Source organism: Corvus brachyrhynchos, unplaced genomic scaffold (genome assembly GCF_000691975.1).
Source record: "Corvus brachyrhynchos isolate BGI_N302 unplaced genomic scaffold, ASM69197v1 scaffold346, whole genome shotgun sequence".
NCBI classification, from domain to species: Eukaryota; Metazoa; Chordata; class Aves; order Passeriformes; family Corvidae; genus Corvus; species Corvus brachyrhynchos.
In genome coordinates this window covers 475,574-495,947 of record NW_008238644.1, presented here as the reverse complement: position 1 = coordinate 495,947, position 20,374 = coordinate 475,574, and the positions used below count along the sequence as shown (strand labels likewise).

At 37.8% G+C, this 20,374-nt stretch overlaps 1 protein-coding gene across 3 annotated transcripts in view; it reads left to right on the top strand.

The window, feature by feature from the left end:
• The window catches only part of MTM1 (myotubularin 1), a 41,228-nt gene extending 20,881 nt beyond the window's left edge, over positions 1 to 20,347 (top strand). For 2 of the 3 annotated variants that reach the window (XM_008636155.2, XM_017737529.1), the window contains exons 7-15: positions 1,988 to 2,071; positions 3,231 to 3,380; positions 5,216 to 5,404; positions 8,468 to 8,653; positions 9,707 to 9,913; positions 13,431 to 13,523; positions 14,352 to 14,465; positions 14,780 to 14,956; positions 17,188 to 20,347. In XM_008636155.2, coding sequence (XP_008634377.1) covers positions 1,988 to 2,071; positions 3,231 to 3,380; positions 5,216 to 5,404; positions 8,468 to 8,653; positions 9,707 to 9,913; positions 13,431 to 13,523; positions 14,352 to 14,465; positions 14,780 to 14,956; positions 17,188 to 17,355 — 1,368 coding nt within the window. In that variant the 3' untranslated portion in view covers positions 17,356 to 20,347. The remainder of the gene's footprint in view (positions 1 to 1,987; positions 2,072 to 3,230; positions 3,381 to 5,215; positions 5,405 to 8,467; positions 8,654 to 9,706; positions 9,914 to 13,430; positions 13,524 to 14,351; positions 14,466 to 14,779; positions 14,957 to 17,187) is intronic. The other variant, XM_017737530.1, reaches the window with a different exon arrangement.
• The last annotated feature ends 27 nt before the right edge of the window (positions 20,348 to 20,374 follow it).

Sequence of the window (20,374 nt, the reverse complement as noted above, 5' to 3'; positions counted from 1 at the left end):
AAAAAACTTATTCCTGCCTTCAAGACATCTTTTAAGTGACCTGGTAGGATCCCAGTGTTTCTGTTTCCTACTGTTATAAGATTCTGCTTTTGTCTCTGGTTCCTTGGTGAATTTTTAGCATAGTTGCTCTTTGGGATATAGCAAATTCCTTTGGGAGGAGGGGATGGTTCTTGTGTGTAGCTGTTTATTAATAGTTCAGCAAATCAGTTGCATCTACTGCTTCAGATAGTGATATTCCCATTTTGCTGTATTTCTTGTTTCCAATTAACCTTTTGCAGGTTTTTTTGCTTAACTTTTGATACTTTCATCTACTTTTAATGGAATGGGTTTTTTTTTCTGATAGAGTAGATGTCCACCACTTTATCTCTCCCTCTGTACCACTTGATAGCAGTTTACTTAGTCAAAAGAATTTGTAATGTTTACTTGCACTGAAGTTCTACCCCTTTAAAAATGGTAAAGATATTCAGAAAACAAAACCAGGGAATGCACTGTTTACTTCTGCAAACTTGCCAATGAGTGCACTTGCTCTAAAATAGTGATTTAATTTAAAATTCTGGTTTGTAAATCTAGTGAGATAAAGCATCTTGAGTGAGCAGTAACATCCTTTTAAAATATTTGTTTACTTGAACTGTATGAGGAAAGAACTCCTCATTTTGAGGGGGATTCAATTTTGTGTTTTGATATGAGCTGTTCAGTGTTTAAAGCAGTGTAATGGGCTGAGCAGAATTGCCTGGATCCTTCCTAAGATCCAAAGCCTCCTTCACAGGGGTGGTGGTGCAGGTTTGAAGCATCGCCTTTTCTCTGGACCTTTGTAGGCAGAATCACAGCACCTTAGACCACACGTTTTTTTTCTTGCTTGCTGGGTTTTCTGCATTTCTACTCAGTTCCAGTCTGCACCTGTGGAAATGATGCAGATGTGGATGTTCAGTTCAGCATTCAGTTTCTCCTTTTAATGTTTTTGAATAGCTAGGAGGCTTTCAGCTGTTTTGTTGCAGATGAGCTATGATGGGCTCTGGGGTGTTTCTGCTCTGGCTGCTGTTGCTCAGTTAGCTCAGGACAATACATTCTCTTCTGTGTTTTCTTTCTTGCTTTTTTTTTTTTTTTGAAACAACTTTGTTTCATGCTCCTTTTGGCATCTGAAGAATTTGTAGGCCACCAAAATCAATTTTCTCAATGAGAGAGACTGATAAAATAAACATTACTTCTGCTTTTCTCCTAAACTGTAGAAACAAACCAAGGGAGGAGAAGGGGGTTAGTTAGGTAATACAGCCCACTTGGAATTTGTTGGAAGGAGAAGGAAAATAAAAGGTATGAGGAACTTGGTGAAATACTGAGTGAGGCTACTGTGCTGTTTAAATTAATTGTGAGAACGAGCAACAAAACAAGTGAAAAGTAAGTAGTGTAAACAGCTAACTATTTCATTTTCAAAGGCAACTTTTTCACTTTCATGGAGTTTTACAGTAGCTGGGATTTCTCTTAGTAAGGATCAGTTGGGGAGGGGATGCAGAGAGGCAGCTGCTTCCTAATGGCAATGAATAGCAAAACCCTTTTACACTTTGAATTTAGTATCTAATATTGTATGTAGTAATTGAAGCTGTGCCTGTTGGACAAATTTGGTGAGAAGACAGTAGTTTTATTTAGTGATAATGTGAAATATGGAAAATAAACCATTCTAAAACATTTCAACCTCCTGATAATAAAAAAGAAAAAATCCAACTGGTTAAGCTTTATAATTTCTATTCTTTTTGTCACCTCATAACTCTTGTCATATTTTCATTATTTTCATTACCAGATCTGCATTTTTTGTTACATGTTGCTCTTTGCTTTATAGTCTTGCACATATGACATAAAAATGGAGATAGTGGGGCTAGCATGGAGCAGTCAGTCCTATTTGGTGGTGAGCATTAGGGTATAACTGATGATGAGCCCTCATATTTGCCATTTGCAGTCAGAGTTTGGTGTAATAAGTTTCTTTTACATTATACAGCTTTTTTTTGCCTTTGTAAATGAAGAGAAGTTTTCTGAAAATGGATGGATGGTGTACAACCCGATGTCTGAATACAGGAGGCAGGTGAGTTTTTACGGTTGCCATTGCCTGGTGCTTTCACATCTCCTGACTTGCATAGGGGAATTATTGTTTGTACATTTCTCTTATCAGCTGTTGGGAGAGGATGGAAATTCAACTTGAAAAAAGATAAAGAAAAGAAATAAAAGAGTTGACCCTTTAAAAAAACATGGAATGTCACAGGAAGGGAGTCTTTGCTCTTGGAAGGAAATTACTGATGCCTCTTACAATGTGCCACTGCTAATTGGGCACAGGGTGGGGAGAATGTGCCAAATATGTAACTGTAGTGTCCTAAACATAGATTGGATTTGTTCTTCTTCCCAAAATGAAGTGGGGAAAAAAAAAATAGCTTGTTTTAGAAAGAGCATTGCTTTACAGAAATTACGGATGTCTCTCAGTATTCTTCCTTGCTCTTTAGTTGATCTTGGAAAAATGTCAATGAAAGAGGATGATATTTCATTTTAATATGTCTGTTAGATAATTTAAGTATGATATTAAAAAAATTAAATAGCAAAAAGTAAGAACTTCCTTAATTTTGTTTCCCTCCATCGTTTTTTGGTTGATGGTTTAGAAGCCTAACGCCCAAAAAAGGTAAAATACAAACACCCACACAAACCCCACTGTGTGCGTGTGTGGACTTATCAGTATTTCTCAGCTTCCTGGAAACGCCTTACTGGGCAGAGTACAACTAGGAGTTGTTCTTTCTCAATAAAAAAGTTACCCTGAATCTTACTTTTAACCTGAAGGTAGTATCAGGCTACAGGGAAGAAAGGTTATAGTGAGACTTTCTCTCCCCCAGTGTCTCTTCACCAGGGAAGGTGGAAAGGCAGAGTTTTAGGGAAGGAAAGAAGGTCATTTTCTTTCCTCTATCCCCCAGTTAAAGAAATACATCTCCTAGTTTCAGTCATTGAAACTTACTCTGAGGCTATAATTGTGTACATAAGAGTATGAGATGGCTCTGCAGCTGTTCAAGGTTGTGAATCCATCTGCAATGAACTGGTTTGTGTGGTCTTGTAATCTTTTTTGCTTCTATTGTTTTGAAACGGTATTTAGTTAAATTGGTAGGTTGTTGCCACCATGTGGCCATAATGTCATGTAAAATTCAAGAGCAGAATTACTTTTGTTCAGCCAAAGATACATTGAATAACTTGGTGTTCTGTTTTAGGGGCTGCCTAATGACCGGTGGCGAGTGACTTTCATTAACGAGCATTATGGGCTGTGTGACACGTACCCATCACTCCTGGTCGTGCCGTACAATGCAACAGACGATGATCTCAAGAAAGTTGCTGCCTTTAGGTCCCGAAATAGAATCCCAGTGAGTATGAGGTGATGGAACTTGCCTGATGGTGTAGCTAGTTTTAAGCTAGCTTAAGTTGCATCCAAACAACTTTCTGCTGAACATGACACAGAGGATGCTTTTTTTGGAAATGGTTATGGCAAAATAGTTTTGATTGGCTGGTGGTTTTCACTGCTTGAAACTGGTGTCTTGGCCAAGCCACATTTCCGTTTTTCCCCCACAACAATCGCCCATGACAGCTTCACTGGTTTTAATTTGACTTGCCCAGTACCAATGGCCAGCAGTGCAGTTTCCTTTGATGAAGAATGAGCCTTACACTGCCATGTGCACTGGTTGCTATTACTGGATGCCCATAAAAAGTGATCACAAATGTTGTCCTGCAAGCAAACCACATGGCATTTAAACATAGTTCCACTGGTCAGTCCTAAAATAAGACCTCATGCGTAGTCTCTTTAGTGAATTCTTGGGCTTTTTAGTCTGCAGAATTTTAAGATAAACCTGTTTGACTTCTTGAGTGTGTTTCTGTAATGAAAATTTTATGAGGTAAGAGAGTTTTTATGTATCAGCCCTTTATAGCACTATAGAAAATACTGATTTCTAGTCCAATACTTGTTTTAACTGGTATTTCCCTTCAGCAAACTTGGAAGGTGTGCTGGATTCTTAGACAGTATCGGAAAGCTGTCTTGAATCTCAGTTTCAAACAGATGCACAGCTCAATATGATAAATATTTATTAGATGTGGTATTTACTGACAGACTAGGCCTATAATTATAAATTTACTATATACACACACATATAACTGTATAATACATAATGTGTATGAAATACACATGTGTAATGTATAGCCTGTGCATATAGTTCTAATAACCTAGCTGTGTCACCCCTGTCACCTCAAAATTCATGACAGGCCTTTTGGCATGCCTGTAGAGTGAGAGTAATTTCCTTGGTAATAGTAATTTTATTAAAATAGTAATTTTAAATAGTAATTTCATTCTTGTCAGGAAATAGCTACTCATCCTCACCCCCACACACACTGGCAGATCTTGTTTCTGATCTACACCTCAGGTTGTATTTCAGGAATGAACACTTTCTGAAGATTGGATTTTGGGGGTTTTTTGTTTGATGTTCTTCCAATCTGTAACCCACAACTTTCAGAGTGGGTGAGAATTTTATTTCTTAATAATTTTCAACAATGAATTTGCATTTTTTGCCTGCTTCTTGGGTTTCTTGCTTATCTTTAATCTCTGGTACTGCATCTGTTCCCTGGGCAGCTCACTGTCTTTTGTGGCAGGTCCTCTTTGGCTCAGAACAACAAAGACAGCATGTGCTGTGCTCCAATGCCTCCTCTTTGTAAGGAGGACTGAGGAACAAAATGTGCTTTAAAGAGAAGAGAAAGCATTCAAGATACTGCAGAAAGGTTCAGCTTGCCTTCCTTATCCAAAAAAAAGGGAAAAGCTGTTCTTGCAGAATTGGAGCATCTTAGTCACCTTTTCTACAATGAGTTCATTCTCCAGAATTGTTTCTTAGTTTCAGCAGAGATTGCTGTGTTTGTTTCTAGTTTACTTTTCAGCATTATTTGTGTAATCTAAGACTTGTAGAAAAATATTAAAATACATTGGATTATATAGGTAAGTACTATTTCAGTAAGCATTAAATATGTAAGAGAACTCTTTTGAAGAGTTATTAATAAATTTTATGAGACTAAAAGCAGTTGAGATGTCAAGGGATTGCATTTTGAAGAAATAAAACAAAAGTGTTGATTTTCATACTGTGCATGTTAAAGAATATAGCTTTAAGTTATGATTTTTTTACTAAAACGAGTTTCTTCTGCTGTGTGTTTGCCATGTGACCAGGTTCTCTCATGGATTCATCCAGAGACCCAAGCTGTAATCATGCGCTGCAGTCAGCCCCTGGTTGGAATGAGTGGCAAGCGGAATAAAGATGATGAAAGATACCTTGATATCATCAGGGAGGCTAACGGGCAGATCTCCAAACTGACCATCTATGATGCAAGGCCCAATGTCAATGCAGTTGCAAACAAGGTAAACAGATGCTTTTAACAGTCTTATTTTCAAAGGGAATGAGGAGGAGGCTTAGTTGGAAGTTTTCTGTGGGGAGGTTTTGGGGAATAGTAGTAATCTTAATATAAATAAATTTACATAATCAAATACTGAGGCTCAAGGACATGAGTGTCTAAAGTAGGTCCCTAAGCAGTTTCAGGTCCACATGTAGATTTCCAGACGTGCTTTACGGTGTCTGTTCTCAGCCAAGCACAGATCTTAACATGCGACTGAAGTCAGGCATGATTCCACTCTGCACTGGGAGGTAGCTGTGAGCTGGGCTGTAGAGCATGTCCCCTGTAGGAATGATAGGCCACCTCTGTGCAACCTTCAGATCCTCTGGGAAAATTCCATCCTAGAGAGGATGTGTGCATAAAGGCAAGCCAAATGACAGGCATCCTTTGTTTGGTTCTTCCTAATCATTACAAGGACTAATTCAGACCTATCCTGGCATCCAGCAAATAAAGAGAAGTGATAAATAAGTTAATTTGGGTGCTTCCACTCTAAACAGCAGTATGGGTATGATCTTGGATACCTTGGTACCTGCTGTTCTTCCCCAGGTGCTTGTGGTTGGTAAGTACAGAAAGTGTTCCCATCGGGTAAGGTGACTATTTCTTTGCTATCTGTGATCAAAATCTAAATGGGATCAGAATCATACACCAGCCCAGGCTGGAAGGGATCTTGAAAAATCATCTCCTCTAACCTTTCAAGAAGAAAAGTTGTGCCCGTGGATTGATCTCTCCTCTGCTTCCCCCTCAGCTCTGTGGAGGACTAGATTATTCAGCTAAGGTCAGATAATGCCAGTACACTGTGTCAGAGTTGTATTTGGCATGGAGCACGGTAGACATGGATGTGCTCCATCTTCATATGAAAAAACCATGTTAGGGAGTGGTGGTGAAGGAGACAAGTTTAATGCTTTTGTCATACAAGAATGTGCCACGCCTGGGGATTCCCTTAGTCATGGAACTTCAAACACAGATGAAGGGGACGTGCTTTTCAGCGCTTACTACTGAAGGTGTGTGTCTGCACAGCAAAGGGCAAGAGAGCTGAGCTCAAGAGGGTTTGAGGTCCAAGTGAAATGGTAAGTGTGCTTATGTGGAGAGAAGGAACTCTAGCTTCTGAATAGTTTTGTGGAACAAAACGGGACACTAGTTTAGTGAAATGAGTCCTCTTCAGTGTTTGTGCTGAAAGGAATATGAAATGGTAAAACTTGTTTGCATAAGAGGTTTATATGTAACAAATGTTGCTTTCAAGAGGAACAGTAATGATTCAAGGGGGACAATAATCCTGGTAGTTTGATCTGTGCAAGTTAGGTGCAGGTATTTGTACCTGTACAGCCTCCTTCTCTATAATACAGAATATAATTTGTTAAGCTTTATTATTATGTTTGTGTGTATAGCACACATTCTTTCTGAGACTCTATCCTAGGGGCTGTTTTAACGTGATGGTTTGTATTTTGAGGGTCTGCTTCAATTGTTTGCATTTGACTGTACAAAGCCCATTATCCTCTGCACACTGAGTTTTTATGGGTGAATAAAACATGTAATCTTTCTGTTTGCCTTGTGGAAAGATTGTCAATTACATCTTTGAAACAAATGGGGTGAAAAAATTGAGTTTGTCCAAGAAGTGAGAAAAAATGTAATGTCTTGTAGACAAACTTGATATGCACATGTTTTAATTAACTCCTCATATATCTATATATAAAATGCTCAATCAGAGCAATAGACACAGTAGGGTACATTTCTGGGTCTGAGGGAGAACGATATAAAAAGTGCAAGTCAGTGTTTATCTGCACTGAAAATATTTTTGTGAACAGCTGTGAAGATTTGTCTAAGCAAAATCCTGGGCTGTGCTACTCATGCATTCCTGTGTTCCTTGTACATAGGTCAAGACACACAGCCAGGAGCTGCTGCAGCCCTGATGCTGAAATTACAATCATTCCTCACCAAGACTTCATAATACTCAAAGGAAAGAGAAAAATACACTCATTGCTTTTTTCACTGCAGAGCCTGGCAGCTCTGATAATAACCCCACATCTGAGAAAGGAGATAGAGAGCATAGAATAGAGATACTGTGCTGCTGTACAGCACTATAGGTGGTACTCATGGGGAAAGGCTTACATGGTGCTTTAGGCTCTTGTCTGATGTGTAGTTGGTAAAATTTATTTATCCAAATTTATGGCATTTTTTTGCTGTCAGGAGGAAATACTTGAAATTTTGCAGCTCTGTGAGCTTGGGGGAGCTGGTGATGTTGAGTCTGGAGAAAAGGAGGCTCAGGGGGGACCTTATCACTCTGTACAACTGCCTGAAAGGAGGTTGTAGTCAGGTGGGAGTTGGTCTCTTCTCCCAGGTAACAAGTGGTGGGGCAAGAAGAAATGGCCTCAAGTTGCACCAGGGGAGGTTTAAATTGGATATCTGGAAAAATTGATTTGTGGAAAGGCTGTCCAGGGAAGTGGTTGAATCACTGTCCCTGGAGGTATTTAAAAGATGTGGCACTTGGGGGAATGGTTTAGTGGTGGGCTTGGCACTGCTGGGTTAATGGTTGGACTCAATGATCTTAAAGGTCTTTTCCAACCCAAACAATTGCGTGTTTCTGTCTTCGGAAAGTCTGATCAGTGACATTGTGCCCTAAAATGTGTGGGTTTTCTGCTTCCTTTTGTAACCAGGCACATCCTGTGGTGTGGTGATGGTGAAATTTTTTAAGAGAGCAGCAGTAGAACAGACTTTTTACTTATGTGGCTCTTTAATATCTTAACAGTCTAAATATATATTTAGTCTTCAGCACTAAAATTTAGTGTTAGAAAAGTTAAAGTAAACTTTAATGTTATTGCTAATTTTCTTCTTAAAGACAGAATCTAAGATTCTTGAACATAATTTTTAAATGAAAGGTAGCTTATTCTTAACTGAACTCTTAAATTTAAATTTATTTGGCCAAATATTTTATCACTTTTGTCTATTTCCATGTCAAATGACATTCATTCCCTTCTTGCTCTGTTGAAAAGGGTGTGTATATTACTAAAGTTAATTTCAGATTTCTTGTTTGTAGGCAACTGGGGGAGGATATGAAGGTGAAGATGCATATCCCAATGCAGAACTTTTCTTCTTGGACATTCATAATATTCACGTCATGCGGGAATCTTTGAAGAAGCTGAAGGACATTGTTTATCCTAATGTGGAAGAATCACACTGGTTGTCAAGTCTGGAATCAACCCACTGGTTAGAACATATAAAGGTAACTTTTCCTTGGTTGTTCAAAAACTGTTTGCCCAAATCTGTCACATCAGACTTGCTTTCTGTGCTAAGCTGTGAAGTAGTCCTAGAACACATCAAACTACTTGGACTACAAAAGCAACATCCCTGAGCGCTGGCTTTTTTTGCCAGCTCATCTTAGAGTATGTTATGAGATACCATAACTAAGCAACAGTAGGTGAAATTGAATGTTTACTGCCTGCCTCAAGTTTAGTGTCTTTAGCAGAGGAATGCATTTTTACTCTGATTGGCTTTACATGTGTGAGAACTGATTTATTTCGGTTTCTTGCAGTACAGGCCTGCAGATGACCGTCACTGTGAAGTATCAGTAAATACTTCAGTTGTCAGTGTGTATGTGACTTTATTTTGTGAATTGTGGTTTTGTAAATAAATCTTGTAAATTTATTTGTAAATTTTGTAGTTTTCATCTCGCAGCACAAATAAAATACTTAAGCTGGTAATTCACCAGTGTTCTAACTAGTTGACCTTTGAACCTTTTGCCTCAAGTATAGCTGTGCAAAAGCAATTAGAGTATTATGTAATGAATCCTGCTTAATAAAATTTTCATTTTAATTTAATAGCTGGAAAATAAGTATATTAGAAGGGTGCAAGCTCCTTTTTCCAACAACTGAGATAATTCAGTAATTTAGTTCAAAGAAGGGAGTCAAATGAAATAACACAGAATTTTTGGAGAGTATATGCTATGGTAAATCCCCTCTTTCTTTGAAAAAGAAGCTTATGGTCTTTGGTTTATCAAGGTTGCTGTTTTGTGCCCTGTTTTTTAAGAATTTGCTGTGAGATGAATTTGATCTTACTAAGGGATTAGGGAACCAATCTGCTTTTCTATTTTTATACGAGAAATTCACTTGATCTCCTAGAAAATTCCTTTCCAATTAACTACACTGCTTTTTTCAGGTCGTTTAATGGAAACAGTATTAATTCAGATACTGTGTAGATACAAAGAAATCCACTTAGTGTTATCATTTGAGCAGAAATAAGTTGTGTTGTTTGTTTGGTGTGTGTTGCTCCTCACCAGCTCGTGCTGACAGGAGCCATTCAGGTGGCTGACAAGGTGTCATCGGGCCGGAGCTCGGTGCTGGTTCACTGCAGCGACGGCTGGGACCGCACGGCTCAGCTCACCTCCCTGGCCATGCTCATGCTGGACAGCTACTACAGAACCATTGAAGGCTTTGAAGTTCTGGTGCAAAAAGAGTGGATAAGCTTTGGACACAAGTTTGCATCGGTAAGAATTAGAACATAATTGCAAAGACTGTGCACTATTAACTTTCTGAAAAGCTTTCAGTGTTAAACCGCTCACTTTGTGTCAGGGTTTGATAATTCCTTTCATAATTTCTGAATTTGGATTTAAAACATTTCCAGGTAAACTGAGCAGAACTTTTGGGTTTGAACCTGTTTGGTCAGTATTTTTCTTGCTATTCTTTCTCTGAGAACTCATATTTTGTCCTTTGCATCCTTTTAAAAGCATAGAACTGCTAGGGTTACTGTGGTTATTGAGCAAAGAAAATAAGAAGGCAGAAAAATTGTGTCCTCTCAAATTCTTCAGCTGAAGATCAGATAAAGCTGGGATATGAGGTTCTCCATCACTCTTTCTTTGGACTGTCTTGAATGTCACAAGAAGCAGATGAATGAGTCTAGCCAGTGTCTTCTAAGTGAGATTTTGCATGATTTGCTGATTTCTAAATATTCTAAACTAGTCATAATAGCTCCCAAGAGGCTGTCACTGGTAATTTTGGCTCTACTTCTGTTCAGTTGCCTTCTGGGCAGAAGGTTAGAAGCTCAGAAGGTTAAGTAGTTGCTTCCATAGCAAGTCCTTAGTATTTTACAGGTATGTGAATCATTTTCACAGAAAATTCACAGAATATTCTGAGTTGGAAGGGACCCTGTTCATCCTGTTCGTGTTAGAAAACTTTTCAATGTCTTAGTGGAATTTTACTAAATGCCACAGCTAACCATTTAACCAAGAAATCTTTACGAGGAACCTGGAGGAGGAGATTAGGTTGCCAGGGAGACTGTGCTGTTACTTACTGTAAGCATTATAGCCGTGTTGCTTGTTGGTCCTGAACCTTGTAATTCACAGTAAGAAGTTTCTACAACTTCAGTAGAAGTTACTTGAATGGATGTTTTGTCCCTAATGAAATACTCTAAAGATACTACTTAATATAGCTAAAATTTGGAAAATAGGCAATCTGGAAAAAATCAAGAAATGGGAAAATATATCTGTGTGTGTTTCATGCCCATTTTACATTTGCAAGAGTGTTGCAGTCATTTGGAAATCCATGTATAGCTACTCAGCATAAATCACCTCACCATTTACATGTGCTTGTAGGCTGTGGCAGTTTTTGATCTGATATTCTAAAGGCGCTTTGAGGCTTATGAGATTTGTATTTTGGGTGTTGGAAGTGATAGCTGATGTAGTCTGGTTTTTTGTGTACTTACTTGTGGTCTTTCAGTAGTGATATGTTTTATAAACCTTTTAAGTATTCTGTCTTGGTACAGGCACAGGAAGATGTGAAGCCAGTGGCTTGACATTTTATTCTCATATTTTTTATTAAAAAAAAAAGAAGATGTAGATAAAATTAGATGGTATCCCTGGGAGACTTGCAGTCAAACACATGTGTTATGGTTTAACACAAAGCTTAAAAAGAGAGATCTGTGTGCTCTTCATCATTATTAATAAATTCAAATAATCTATGATTCTTTTTGTTAAGCCATTCAATTTAGTTGAGTAATCAAAGGATTTTGTTCTCCCTCAACAGATGTTTTCCTCCAAATAGTGAGGCAGGACTTGGCATCCCTTCCAGATGACTCGCTCAGTCCATTGGTTCATGTCTGACAATGTAGCAGCAATAATAATGATTTAAGTAGCTGCTTTTGCTTAAACTGCTATTTTCCCAACTTGCTCACTCAAGTAGCAATCTTTGGAAATGGTTGAAGCCACTCTTCAGCCATCTGCTGTAATCTGAGAGTACTGTAAATTTTTATTTGATGGGTTATTTAGCGTACAGTGAAGGTTGGTCTTTTCTAGAGTGTTCTGTAGAAGTGGTGGAGTCACCATCCCTGGAGAGATTTAAAAGACCTGTGATGTGGTGCTTGGGGACATGGGTTAGTGGTGGACCTGTCAGTGCTGGGTTAACAGTTGGACTCCATCATCTTAAAGGTCTTTTCCAACCTTAACTATTCTATGATAAAATTATAATGTAAGCAGAAAATATTTTGATCATTCATACCCTGTTTTAGTTTGGTAATTGTTTGATAGACCTGTGACTTTGAATAGTGAGAACTAGACAGTGCAGTTAGAGCAGTTCCTGACCCTCATCTCTGAAACTGTTGTTGTTTCATTTTCCCTTTAGTAGGGAGTTGAAGAGCAGGGTGTTACTTATATTGTCTGGATTGGAGCAAGCTTCATGTTTTTATGGTACCAGGGTTGCAATTTGGATTACTTAATACCAAATAACCAAATAGTAGACTACTTAATAGTTCCTCTCTGTATTTTATATCAAATGAGGTGAGCAATAAGTTTCCTTGTTGAAAAGACATTCCCTACCCCAACTTTTCTATGTGTGGTGAACTTAGTGCACTCTCCAGATGATAAATTTGCTTGTTATGTGGAATTTAATTCTAATTATGCATTCAAATATGAGACATAATTATAGATGGATGATACTCAGACATCCTGAAACTGCTAACTGTAGTGAAAGTGGACAGACTTCCACTCCTTACTAAACACATGTATGACTCTTAATGGATAACAAGTATCTCAAACCATGAAAACTGAAGAGCAAGGAAGCCAATTTGGTTTTCTTCTTTATAGTCGTTTGTTACTGTTGACTGAGTTCAGCTGCAATCCCTCATCTCCCTCTATTTCCTGCCATTCAATTCTATTATGTTAAACTATCTTGCAAGCCATTGTACAGAGCAGTGTACTGCTTTTATGATTTTTCATGTCCTTGAGGCATTAAGCTTGCCATCTTACAGGCAGATAGACAACATCTTAGGTCAACATAAATGCTCTTCTTTTGTCTGCTCCAGGCAAGTACATTCAAGCAGAATTATGTAGTGAATAGAAACTCCTTTTCCCTGAATCTCTAGCCTGTTCTCAGCTATCAAATGGTAAAAGGAAGTAAACAGCTTTTACCAAATCTACTTTTTGTCTGTGGGGCAAATTCCTTTGATTGTTACTTTGGGCACCTCCGAATAACGGGCTCACCCAAACTTTAAAAATCTGTGTTAATTTTGTGTCAAGAACACGAACATTTTTTGATCTCGTTCATGTTTGCATACTATCTCAGAGTGAATGCTAAGGTTCAAGTGTGGAGGGGGAAGAGAAGATTGTGTGGATAGTTTGATGATCTAGGTCCTGCAGTGGCTTAAAATAAAAAAGAAGACAAAGTATGTAACTTGGCTTTTGACAAACTTACCATGTAAATGTAGTTCAGAATATGTCTTGATTATTTTGTTAAGTAACGGATGCTTCAACAGTTCTGCTTGTCCAATAACCAGCAGGTGTTTATAACAGGACCGATTATCAGTTTGGAATTTTTTTCAGCATCTTTGGAACAGCTTTGCAGTATTTCTCTATCTGAATTTCTCCTCCTTGATGCAGTAACTGATTTTGAAATTATAATACTGGGTTGCTTTATTGCAAAAGAATTAATGCTCTGGTACAAAATAAGAAACCATGTCTATTGCCATAAAATAGCCTGTTTCAGTTAACAGGAGGCTGTATTGCTTCATTTCAGAGAATAGGCCACGGTGATAAAAATCATGCTGACGCAGACAGATCACCCATCTTTCTCCAGTTTATTGATTGTGTGTGGCAAATGTCTAAACAGGTATGTTGTGTTGTTCTTCAGAAGGTAACAGTGTGAAGAGATGACTGAATTGAAACCCTACGTCTTTATGTTTTGCAAAAAGTATTTGAAGAGGACAGCATATGCCTCTGCTCTGACCTGTAGTAAAAAAGAGTGTATTTACTTTTGTGAAAGTGATACACAAGCTGTGGTTATGTTGCTGGGCATGGCACTGGCTGTGCAGGCATGGCTGGTGTTCTTGGATACAGGATTCTCAGACACACACTGAGAGACGTTTCATACCCGGCAGAAGGCTTTTACAGGAATTGCATCCAACTGCCTTAATGGGGTCTGTTGTTCTGTTTGACCATTTTGTGAATCTGTCCCTTGAACTGCAGGGACACATGTTGTTTTGTCAATGCTTAAAAAGGAAGCAAGGGAGCTTTTGAGTGCTATGATTTAACATTGTATGGTCAGTAAGTAGTGAAACAAAGCAGTGGACTTAGTCTGTTTAGGGCCAAGGATCAGGACCTTTATTTTCCTGTATGGTGCTGCACTGTAACAGTGCACTGAAGATACCTTACTCTGTCTTGCTAGTAAAAGCGTATGTGTAACCATTTTGTATTTTATTCTTTTTATAAATTAAAGGTAGGTAGAACATTTTGAGATTTTTTTCAGTGGCTAGTTGGGAGAAAGTTGAACACCTTGTGTCATCTGAACACTTAGTCTGCTATAAAGTGCATGAAAGTATTGCCTTAAAAATTACTTGTAGATGTATCCAGGCTTCTAAATTCTACCTTTAGTCTTTTAACCATGCATGTCCTTCTGCGTTTTCTATGTAAACAATGAATTTGTCTTTCCTGGTTTTAGTTTCCTACGGCCTTTGAGTTCAATGAGCAGTTCCTGATTACAATCCTGGATCACTTGTACAGCTGCCGGTTTGGCACTTTCTTGTATAACAGCGAGTTTCTCAGAGAAAAAGAGGTTAGTCAAACCACCGATTGTGTAATTGCATTGCTGTCTTTACTATAGGTGATTGCAAAAGTTTTGGTTGTATTGTATTTGGTTATACTCTTTGCAGACAGTGATTTTGAACTGGCTTTTTTCTTATAGAATGGTGCCATGCAGTCACTAAAATATTTGTCAAGCACTGGGTTTGGAATCTTTCTAATACAGTAATGTCTTATGCTTCTAAGTAAACCAGAAGTGTATTAATTTTAGAATGTAACAATGGCTTCTATGATGGGTTTCTCAATTTTATGCAAATGCTTACTGTTCTTATTTCGATTTCATTTTAGAAAGTGACTGAGAAAACATTATCGTTATGGTCTTTGATAAACAGTGAAAAATCTAAATACACCAATCCTTTTTATAGTAAAGAGCTAAATCGAGCACTCTATCCAGTAGCCAGCATGCGGCATTTAGAGCTCTGGGTCAATTACTACATCAGGTGGAACCCAAGGATTCGGCAACAAGTAAGTAAATTCTCGATAGTGTACAAAAAATGCTTTTAGACTTTGGAAATATGGATTTTGTGTCATAACTGTCTTGTAGAGCAGTACTTATCTGTTCAGGTTTTTTAGTGTTACATTTGTAAAGATGGAGGAAAAAAGTGTGATTATTTAGTTCTCTCGTTAGCTCATTGAACTTTTTTTCCTGTTTAGTAGCAAGTCATCCTTGAGCTCTCTCTAGCCCTTTTTCTTGGACACATGTCTAAGGGCATTTGATGCTACTAGATCCTGAATGACAATGCTTAGAAACAGGGCTTGCTGATCCCTGAAGAGTTGGGGCATTAGCAACACAAACACAGTTGCATTTGCTTGGTCTTTCTCCTTTTGCTGAGAGAGCCTATGAAACCATTTACAAATGAAATGACCCACTGAGTCCTTTCTCTTTCAAAGCTATGTGTATTGATGGTAAGATTTAAATTTTTTTGTAACAGCATTGTTTAGACTGTGCATGAAAGCTGTTACCAAAAATTATACAAATGGATCAGATTGGAAGTCCAGGAAAGCTTTTCTTAAATGCCACATAGTTCAGTTCTGTGCTTTTAATGCCTATGGGCATTCTATATTTGTTACAGTCTTGCTGGAAATCTCAGCCATGTGGCACATAAAGATGGTGTACAGAGATTTTTTTTTTTTGTCCTTTTTAACAGCTTGTGGAGGTTTGAGTAGGAGAAGATAGAGGAGCAATTTGTTTGACAGAAGCAGTCTTCACAGTCCAGCCCTTGGAAGGAGTCAGTAGTTTTCAAGCAATATACTTCCTTTTCCATAGCTGATCTCCTGTATTATTTACAGCACTTTAGAGGCTTCAGGCATGCCAGACAGTTTGCTATGGCTTTTTACAAATATGTTGCCAATTTGAAGTTCTGGTTTTAAAGCTTTTGTTGCTTGTTGTAAAGGATGAGGGTGTTTTGCAAAAGGTGAATCCAAAGATTTATTTTAGAAAGTGAAGGATTATAACACATGCAAATGAGCTGTAGATCTACTTAAAAATGCAGTTTGCCATTATTTGCGAGAGCTTTTTGGCTGAAGTTTCTCATTAGAAATGCAAACCCAAGTGACGGTATTCCATGCTGCTACTACTGGTCCCTCATTTTCACCATTTTTGTACGCAAAATGCAACTTTTTTTCCCTGCACATGAAATTTATGCTTCATCTTCACTTAAGCAACTCAATAATGAACATGTGTGGCCCGAACCATTTTTTTTATGATGTTTCTTAGTGCCATTACTTAGAAGCATCTTCTGCTAGCAAAACCATTATCCTACATCACCAGTCATCTGAGTACATACATTCAGCATTGATCCACTTCCGCAAGTGCCTCAGCATTCATCACAATCCTCATATGGGTGTGTGGTGAGTGGTGCACCTCACAGTGCTGGTTGAACTGGTTTTGAACTGGTGAGGTGTTTAACCATTAGCTGCTGAAACTCCACTGCTGATAGCTTTGAATTACAGGCAGTTAACTGTGAAACAGCAACAATTTCCAGACAGGTATATTCAGCTGAAGGTAACTGTAGGCTCTGTCTCTGCCTTGGACATTTGTAATACTTCTTCTCCGTTTGTTTCATTACTCTGAAAAGGAACTTAAGATCAAAGTGGAAACCGTTAAAAGGCTCTTTCTGAGTAACCTCCTGAAATCCAGAGCAGTTGATTTTAAACACATGCAAGTGTGCTTAGAGAATTCACTAATAAAGTTTTTTATTTCACTTGTTTATTTACACTAAGTTGCAAATTTACTATTAAAAACTCAAGTAAATTTCATCAGTGAGAGAAGTTGTTTAATCTGAAGGCATGGATCTTAATCTGATCAGTGTAGCTAAAATAATCTGGCTAAACACTTTTTTAGGGAAGATGCTGAGACACTTGGCCTCTGGACTCTTAAAACTTTTTAGTAAGTCAAAAAAAAAGCTTTGGTCAAGGTATATGAGTAACTGTCTTGCACACAATATTAAATAACAAGAAAATAAAACCCATATGCTCCAGGAAATGGTGGCTGATTTTGAGTTACGACAAATGGTTTTGTGCAAAGATTGACTTTGGGGGACACAGCTGGAAGGCAGAGGGCTCTCAGGGTACAAGAGTGAGTATTTCTGTTTAGCTACGACTTGCTACGCCTTCCAGGAAGCCCTGGATACTCAAGCAGCCTGTGTACAAGTAGTTGGAGTGAAGTGCTAAGACTAACATGGATCTCTTTCTAGCAGCCAAACCCCGTGGAGCAGCGTTACATGGAGCTCCTTGCGTTGCGTGATGATTATATCAGGAGACTTGAAGAGCTACAGATCACAAATAATTCTAAGATATCCAATTCATCAGCCTCATCAACATCTCCCTCACAAATGGTGTCCCAAGTACAAACACATTTTTGAAGAAAATGTTGGCTTCTTTCTATACTGTAATAGCAAGTGGTGCTTAACATAGATCTATAGCATAAAGAGGAATATTCTAATGCCTTACATTAGACTGTCCTAACACAAATTATTTTAGACTGTCTTCATTTGAGGAGGACTTCAAAACAAACAAACCCTACTCTTCGATTACGTGCCTTTTAGAACCTGTGGACTGGGAACATTATTAATCAACTCATAGCTATGGAGGGCTTTAAGAGTTATTTTGGTAGGTCTGGTACAATTGAAATGAAATTGATTTATTGTTTTCATAAGAATGCTTTAATTTATTACATTGTAGGTCATGTTCCTGTAAGGAAATTCATGCTCAGTCTTTCGTGTTGTGAATAAACACAATAATGTCAATAGGAATATTCACATTGTATAAAATTAGGCATGTGTGTATTCCTGTTAGGAATACATTCGTGGAATTCATGAGAGAATAATAAATTCTATTGCAAGATGTCAGAGAGAAGTGTTGAAACTTTCAGATTACCTGAGAATTCCAAATTTTTCTTTTTTTAAATAAACAAATACGGAAGGCATTTCACTGATATGCTTCTAAATAAAAAATTCAAATAGCTCAGTAGATATCAAAATAAAAGAAATTTTTTTATTGTAAATTTATTTTTTTTTAAATAACAAATGACAGTTGTACTGGATTCTGAGAAGTTCTGTTTAGGCTAGCTGATCAGCACTAAAGTACAGTACAAATTATCACTGTGGGCAGTATTGGTTCTCTGGATTAATACAGGATTAAATGTTTCTAAAGAAAGTTTATATAATTAGAAACAGAACCACAGAGACATTGCTTTAATATCCAGCAATAGCCATAGTATTAAAGCTTCTGTTTGTCTTCTAAAAGTAAATGTGCCTGTTTAAAGGAGCTTTTATACCAAAGTAGGCAAAAATTCTCAGTTATAAATAATTTTTAAAACTTGTACATTTATACTTTACTGTTTAATTTAACTTCTGTTCAGCAAATTTATTCTTAAGTATTTAAGGGGCTTTGGTATCCAAGATTTGCATATAGTGTGTGCACTTACATTGAACATTCAAGTGAGCTCTAGTTTCAAGCCTACCTTTCTGAGGCTTTTTGTAAATCTTTAATTTGTTCCTTTCAGGTGTTTTTTAAATAGTTGCAAGCATTTCTTATGACAGCACAAACTTTGCTCTTGATATTTAATTAAAATTTTGCATATTCTCAGAAGTTTAATTATATTCAGGCAATCCAGGAAATACTGCAATTCAGAATCTGTAAAGGACTCTAATATTGTTATTTTAAAGGAGATATTTTGATGCTTGAGGCTTCTGTCATTGTAAATTATTGTACATGTGGTGAGTTTTGATCTGCAAGATATAATAGGATTATATATAAATTAAGTTTTGTGTAAGTATATATAATATAGTTTATTAGAAATTCTGCAAGTTTATAAAGTGTAAATATTTTGCATATGAAAACTAAATTTAAAGCTATAGTTCCATAAAATAAGTCAAAGTTTAGAGGACATTGAATATTTTTAAAACAGTATTTTTTCAAAGGAGTAAAGGTATCCTGCCTCTGGATTTAATTCAGTATATGCACTGAGTTGCACTATGTTTTCAGGGAAGTTCAGAGCATACAGCATGTGTGTTTTAAATATGCAGAATTATATGACTCTTGTCCTCTAAATTTCATTCTCCCATCTATGCTCTCCAGTATGTGTATCCAGAATAACAATGTTGTCCCCAAATCTTGACTTGTTGAGGTAAATAAGATTCATTACATCAGATAAATGAAGAAGGATACTCAATTGTTCATGATGTACTTTACCTTTTGAAAGCAATGCATAATCTGGTATATTTGCCTTCTACTTACTTGCGGTTTATTAAAAAAAAAAGCTATTTTTATTAGAATATTTAAAGTTTCTGTATTTAACATGTTGGTGACATCTCTGAGTAGTGTGAAAAAGTTCTGAAAATCTAATAGTTTTTACTGTGTAAACACTACATGATAACCTATTGCATTTGGGAAAGTGTAATATAAGGGAAAGGATCTTTTTGCACTTACTTCATTACATATTACTTTGTTCATATTACTCTTCAGCTGAATTTGTCTTTGAAGCTCTCTAACATGGCTCTGTGTGGGCTTGGAATTTTTCAAGTCAGCAGATAAGATAGGTGTTTTAATTGTTTTTACATGAGAGACCAACATAAGGGTGGTTTTAATCCAATATGTTCTGGAAAATACTGCAAATGTAGGCATACAAACTTATCAATGCTAACAGAACATCTCTCTCCTTCCCTCATAACTGGGTGCTCCCGGCTGTCGTTCTGCACAGAGCTCCTGTCCTCTGTGCACACTGTAGCCTGTTCCCTGCCAGGAGCACACCTGGGGAAGCTTCTGAGGTCATGATGAAGAGAGTTCAGGTGTTGAGTGCCTTTACTAGGAGGGGTGAAAAAGCAGAGCTGGGGTGTCAGCATCACCAGCAATGAATGCCCAATATCCCACAAGAAATGTCAGTCTTGGAATGCTAGTTTAGGTTTTTTGTATTCTTCCTTCCAGGGACCTGAGGAGATAAGCTAGTTTTTGTGTTGGGCTTCACTTACTTATTTAGAAAGGTTATTTGTTGAATGCCTTCTTTATTTGCTCATGCCTTACCCTTCCCCCCAGCATCACTTTTACGGCTGTACCCAAGACATGACTTGTGTGCTACCTCCTTCTGATGTATTGTTAACCTCTGCCTTGAGTTCAGGTGTTGTCTCGCAGCGAGCATTCTGTTATGCATGAGAAACATGATCTGTAACAGCGCAGGATCTCCTCAGTACTACCGCTTCCTCACTAACCGTGTCGGCCGCTCTCCGTGGATACCGCGGGACTGCTCTGGAGCCGGGCTCTGTGTGTCAGGCGGCGTTGGGCCGGGGGGAGAGCAGTGAACATCATCCGTCTGCCGTGTACGTGCGGGGAGGGGAAAATAAAGATGTCAGTGCTGAACTCTGCCTCCCTCCGCCCTTTTCGTGG